Source organism: Helianthus annuus, chromosome 15 (assembly GCF_002127325.2).
Source record: "Helianthus annuus cultivar XRQ/B chromosome 15, HanXRQr2.0-SUNRISE, whole genome shotgun sequence".
Classification (NCBI taxonomy): domain Eukaryota; kingdom Viridiplantae; phylum Streptophyta; class Magnoliopsida; order Asterales; family Asteraceae; genus Helianthus; species Helianthus annuus.
This window is the reverse complement of record NC_035447.2, coordinates 165,261,094-165,267,625: the sequence shown is the minus strand read 5'-3', so window position 1 is coordinate 165,267,625 and position 6,532 is coordinate 165,261,094. Positions and strand designations below refer to the sequence as shown.

The 6,532-nt window shown below is 41.8% G+C and overlaps 1 protein-coding gene across 1 annotated transcript; it reads left to right on the top strand.

Annotated features, from left to right (window-relative positions):
* The first annotated feature begins 1,001 nt into the window (after nucleotides 1-1,001).
* Nucleotides 1,002-6,246, top strand: LOC110914539. Its single transcript, XM_022159330.1, has 2 exons — nucleotides 1,002-2,577; nucleotides 2,912-6,246. The coding sequence occupies exons 1-2, from the start codon at nucleotides 1,002-1,004 to the stop codon at nucleotides 6,244-6,246; spliced, it is 4,911 nt and encodes a 1,636-aa protein (XP_022015022.1).
* The last annotated feature ends 286 nt before the right edge of the window (nucleotides 6,247-6,532 follow it).

Here is a 6,532-nt window from a genome sequence, read left to right as displayed (position 1 = left end):
TCTTACCTGGAAACTCTTGGGGTGAGTGTCCACTTATAGGCGAGCATGTCTTCGCGATACATTATATTGACCCGCTTACTTTGATTAGTCACCATCTCATTTGTTTGCCTTTGGTAACAAACAAATGGTCATAATCTTCATGTGTTGTCATTCTCTTTTGGCTATCTTTTGCTTGTTTCCTCCTATGCCTTCCATTGTCTTCAAGATGCCTCTTCATCGCAACAATACTCAAATGTCTAAACCTGGTGCTGCAACTACCCAGCAAATAGGCGTCGTACTCTAGAGGACTGTTGATTTAGCTATCACGATGACTCGCCTCAGGGATGAAGCCATATAAGGGAACTGCTCCTTGGTGCAATCAATGTAGTAGTCATCATCCGGATCGAATACCCTGTTTCAAATGTACCCACGGTGGACGATGGGGACATTTGGTTAACATGTGCCGCTTTGCAATCCAAAGCAAAGCTGTTACTAAATCCTGCTGCTGCTCAACCTTCAATTTCTGCTTCATATGTCGCCTTGACATATCTAGCGCCTCAACCTCATGAACTTTCTACCTTGTGTATCGACTTAAGCACGCCTGGCTTTGAACAAGAAGACAACCCTAATTCTCTCTCTAGCATGGGCGACGCTCGTTCTTCTTGCAACCTTCGATTCTCTTCTTGATCCTTGTATAACAGTCTGATTTATTGGAGTTTTGATTTTCTTTACTCTAATTCGAACTTGTTAGCAAGTGTGATTGATTTGAATCTAGGGTTTTTCGTTTGTTTTGTTTTCGTCGCCTGCCTGATTCCTTGGTTTCAACCTGATTGTATAGCCTAATTGGATTCCCTTTATCCGATTTATCTATATGATTAAGCTTGAGTCATGGGTTAGGTTATTGCTAGTTTAGGGTTTTGCGTTTGGTTTCTGTCTTCTGTTCGTTGTTTTTTCTGGTTACGTGGGTTTTCTTTGCATGCCTAGTTACTGTTTTGTTTTCTAGAGAGGTGTTTTCTCGTAATATGGATAGTCGTAATTCTGGTGAGGGAAGTGTTGGTTCTTTGGATGATTCTGGTCAGGGTTCCAAGAAGAATGATGATGGACAACCATCTTCACGTGGGATTGGACTGAGGGTTACGAATTTGGAGGGTGATTTTCTGAAGCCGAGGAGGGGATTGTATTCTACGTCAGGTTCATCCATCTTGGATGGTCTGACCAAGATCTCTAAACCCGTTAACCCTTCTATAGGGAATTTTACTACGTTTGCTGATTATAGTACGTTGGCCCATGCAAGTTCTGATCAAGGGATGGAGTTGCCTCAAGCTGATAGGTTGCCAGTCATTGATGAAAAGCTGAAAAACATTCAGGATCAGGTGGGGAGGAATACGTCGGACTCTTGTCCATCGGATGGTGAATTCTTGGGTAAACCTTTATCCTATGCTGATACGGTGATCAATCAGAAGAATAAAAAGGTAAATTTCAGACCTCTTGCTTGTGATACTCAACACGAGGGCTGTGATATTGTTCTCCCAAAAGAATCGGTTCGTGTAGTTCAGGAAAAGCTCGCTAATACATTATACGGATACTTCTTGGGTGACCGTCTAGCTTACCCGGTGGTCGAATACTTTGTAAGAAACAATTGGAAAAAATATGGCTTGCAGAAGTCTATGATGAACGCTAATGGCTTCTTCTTCTTTAAATTTGCGGATCATAAGGGTATGTGCGATGTGCTTGCTTCAGGTCCTTGGATAATACGCTCACAACCTATTTTTCTCCACGAATGGTCTCCTATGTCAAAGCTGGAAAAACAAGAGGTTACTAAGGTTCAAGTTTGGGTGAAAATTCATGAAGTGCCGATTGCCGCTTACACGGAGGATGGCCTGAGTATGATAGCCACCGCCATTGGGGTTCCTAAGTTATTAGACTCCTATACATCGTCTATGTGTATGGATTCTTGGGGGAGAAGTAGTTACGCAAGAGCTCTTATAGAAATCTCCGCGGATAAGGACTTCAAAGAGGAAATAACGATGGCTATCCCGGAAGTAGATGGTGAAGGATTTATTAAGGAAACAATGTATGTCGAATACGAATGGAGTCCGCTCAGATGCTCTCACTGCTGTGTCTTTGGTCACGATGCTGAGTCTTGTCCAAAGCAATCGAAAAGACTCGATGTTAAAGCTTCTTATAAACAGGCTTGGGATAAGGGTAATAAGGGGCAATCTCAAGGGCGTCGTCAAGAAAAACCGAAAATTGATGATGATGGATTTATGGGGGTTCATAGTAAAAAAGCGGCTAGGAAGAGTGGTATCCCGATTAACAAACCAAAACCAAAATTTGAATATCGTCCAGTTTCTACTAATCGGAAAGATAACGGGAAGTCTAAATCGGAATCAACTAATGTGGTGTCTCGAAATCCTTTTGATGTTTTGAATGAAGTGAATGAGGAGCAAGGCCAAAGTAGTAAATCGGCTGAAGATGGTAATGAGGACTCGGATGAAGATGAGGTGATGGAAGGTTATTGTGAGATGGATGATTTTCTCATGGAAGGGACGCACAAAATTCAAGGGGCAAGCACTCCTTCTCCAGTTGTTTCCAATGGTTAGTCTTGCTTCTTGGAATATTAGGGGGTTGAACCGCCCTCTGAAACAACAGGAGGTTCGTCAGATTGTAAAGGAAAATAGTTTGTCGTTTTGTGCTATTCTTGAATCCCATGTGAATGTTGATAATCTTAACAAGGTTTGTTCTTCTGTGTTTCGTCGTTGGGATTGGACCTCGAATGGAAATAGTTGTGACAAGGGAACGAGGATCATTGCTGGCTGGGATCCGGGTATTTTTGATGTCATTTTGCTCTCACAATCTGCGCAGGTTATGCACTTCCAACTCGTATTTAAGCATGACAAGAAAGTACTATTCTGTTCCATTGTTTATGCAGCGAATTATTATATTACTCGAAGGGAGTTATGGTATCATTTGTCTAAGCATAAGGTGCTTGTGGGTAATAATCCTTGGGTTATCTTGGGCGATTTCAACTCAGCTCTTAATCTTGATGATAAGTCTATGGGAGTGTCTAACATATCGGCTGGTATGAGAGAGTTTCAAGATTGTATTTCGGATATAGAAGCGTTCGACATAAATAGCTCAGGCTTGCATTACACATGGAGTCAAAAACCAAAAAAGGGAGCTGGTTTGTTAAAGAAAATTGATAGAGTTTTGGGTAACACTCCGTTTGTTGATATGTTTCCCAATTCGGTGGCTTTTTTTCATCCGTACCGTCTTTCTGATCATTGTCCGTGTTTGTTAAAGATCCCAAAGCCGGGTAAAAGTAAACATAGACCGTTCAAGTTCGCAAATTTTCTGGTTTATAAACCGGGTTTTTTGGAGACTGTTAAAAAGGCGTGGGATACTAATATCGAAGGGGTACTCCAATTTCGAGTGGTGAAAAAACTCAGATTGTTAAAAAATCCGCTTCGTGCTTTACTGTTCCAACAGGGTAACTTGCATAAGAAAGTGGAGGAGCTTCGTTCGAAGTTGGATGCGATTCAGCGGGATATAGATAGTAGTCCGTTAAATGTTGTTCTTCGTGATCAAGAGATAAAGATTTCAGCTGAATTTCAAGAGGCTTGTCTAGATGAAGAGCGTTTCTTAAAACAAAAATCTAAAGTGGATTGGCTTCGAGCGGGGGATGCCAATACGGCTTTCTTTCATGCCTCCTTGAAGTGCAGAAATCATTCGACTCGTATTGATGTTATTACGAACTCAGAAGGGGTTATGTTTGAGGGTGAAAATGTCTCTAAGGCGATTGTCACTCATTATGAAAAATTTCTCGGTAGTGAAGATGCTATAGCCATTCGGCCAACGCATGAGCTTTTCTCGAAAAGGTTGAATGACGATGATGCATTGCATATGATTCGTCCGGTGACGAGCCAAGAGGTTAAGCTAGCTATGTTCTCCATTGGGAACGATAAAGCCCCTGGTCCAGATGGGTATTCGGCCGCTTTTTTCAAGAGTGCATGGGATATTATTGGTCTTGATGTTTCGAATGCCATAATTGATTTCTTCAATACGGGTAAGCTTCTTCGGGAGTTGAATAATACTCTTATTGTTCTTATTCCAAAGAAGGCCACCCCTTATTCAGTTACGGACTATCGGCCCATTGCTTGTTGTAATGTTATCTATAAATGTATTAGCAAGATTGTGGCGGATCGTATTAAAGGATCTTTGAACCAAATTGTAAGCATCAATCAGTCGGCTTTTATCCCGGGAAGGAAGATATCTGACAACATTTTGCTCACTCAGGAGCTGATGCACAACTATCATAGAAGCTATGGTCCGCCTAGATGTGCTTTTAAAGTTGATATTCAAAAAGCTTATGACACGGTTCATTGGGGTTTTCTCAAGGACGTGCTCGTTGGGTTTGGCTTCAATCCGAAGATGGTGGAGTGGATTATGATTTGTGTGTCTACCCCTTCATATTCTCTATGTGTTAATGGGGAAGTGCATGGTTATTTCAGGGGAAGACGTGGTTTGCGGCAAGGAGATCCACTTTCTCCTTATCTTTTCACGCTTGTCATGGAAATCCTAACTTGTATTCTTCAGCATGGTTCGAGGCTGGGCTCTTCGTTCAAGTTTCACAACAGGTGTGAAAAGCAGCGTATTATTAATCTCTGTTTTGCAGATGACCTGTTCCTTTTTGCTCGAGGCGATGTTCATTCGGCTAGCTTCATCATGGAATCGCTTACACAATTCACGAACATGTCTGGTCTGGTCCCGAGTATTCAAAAGAGCACTGCTTTTTTCTGTAATGTCTCCGATCTTGTCAAAGAGGCTATCTTGAATGTCTTGCCGTTCGAGGAGGGATCTTTACCGGTTAGATATTTAGGGGTCCCTCTAATTTCGACCAGACTCTTAGCTAAAGATTGTAATGTTTTGGTTGAGAGGATGGAGAAACGCATAACTAATTGGAGAAACAAGCTTCTTTCGTTTGCAGGGAGATTACAACTTATTATCTCTGTTTTGGCTGCTTTGCATGTGTATTGGTCCTCCGTTTTCATTTTACCAGCTAGCATCATTAAAGATTTGGAGGCTAAAATGCGGAATTTCTTATGGTCTCAAGAAGCTTCCTTTCACAGAGGAAAAGCTAAAGTTTCTTGGAGTTCTATTTGTGTCCCAAAGTATGAAGGTGGTCTTGGTATTCGTAGAGTGGGAGATGTAAACAAGGCTCTTATGGCGTCTCATGCCTGGAGTATTCTGAACAAGAGGGATTCGTTATGGGTTGCTTGGATTTACTCGTATAGATTAAAGCACCATAATTTCTGGACGTGTAGAGAAGGGTCGAACTGTAGTTGGTCATGGAGGAAGCTTCTTCAAATCAGGCCGTTATTGAGAAGTCACATTTGGTCGAAGTTGGGGAACGGGAATGATACTTCAGCCTGGTACGACTTATGGAGTCATCTTGGGCCTCTCGCTAACTTTATTTCGGCTAGTGTGATCACTAATGCAGGGTTTATGCTTAATGATAAGGTTGCGGATGTTTTTCTAGACACCTCTTGGGCGTGGCCGGAGGAGTGGAGGTCTCGGTTCCCTATTTTAGATCAGCTTGATAATATTCGTTTGAATCCGAATAGTATTAACAGGTTATGTTGGAAGGAAGGTGATGTTACGCATGATTTTTCGTCCTCTATAGCTTGGCACTCGGTTCGGTCTAGGGAGCAAGAAATAGATTGGGTTAATATAGTGTGGTTTCCTCAATGTATTCCCAGACACGCGTTCTTAATGTGGCTTATCATGCGTCGGAAGCTTCTGACACAAGATATTATTCTTCAGTGGGATATATCTAGGAGGAAAAATATGAACATGATGTGCTGTCTGCTTTGTTACGAAAATGTTGATTCCCATGAGCACCTTTTCTTTGAATGTAGTTTTTCTTCTAAAATTTGGCTCATGGTTCGAGAGAAGGCGGGTATGGCTAGAGTGGATCCGAAGTGGAGCTCGATTATTGGCTGGCTAAAGGCTCGAGAGAGATCGAAATCCGCAGCTTTATATGTTAGTAAACTCTTGGTTGGAGCGACCGCTTATGTGATTTGGCAAGAGCGAAACGCGAGATTATTTAGAAATCAAACGAGACCTCCGGATACTATACGTGATACAATTCTGAAAACCATCCGATACAAACTCATAGGCGTTAAATTCAGGCAATGCATCAATGTTACTAGATTGCGAGGCGGGTGGGGGATTGCGGAGGAAACCGTGAACGACGATGGAGGCTAATTGGTTCTAAGTTTTATACTTCTATTGCTGTTTCTAGTTGATAGACTAGTTGTTCTTTGTTGTGTTGTTTGGTTTTTGGTTTACTTACATGGGGCATGTCTCATGTAAGAACTAGTGTGGACGTCTCCTCACTACTTGTTTTTTTGGTTGTGAATATATAAAATCACCGGGGTAAACCCTTTACCCAAAAAAAAAAAAAGACTTAAGCACGCCTAGTGCAAGGTGTCGAAACACCTCTCGTTACACAAATTCCAAAATCCATATAGGATCTTTCTATCCTCATAAT

What these genes read in the sequence shown, in the direction of transcription:
- LOC110914539 (XM_022159330.1), top strand. Translation starts at nt 1,002, where the DNA reads ATGGATAGTCGTAATTCTGGTGAGGGAAGTGTTGGTTCTTTGGATGAT. An exon ending in TTCTCCAGTTGTTTCCAATG is followed by an intron (nt 2,578 to 2,911) that starts GTTAGTCTTGCT and finishes TTGTTTATGCAG; the next exon opens with CGAATTATTATATTACTCGA.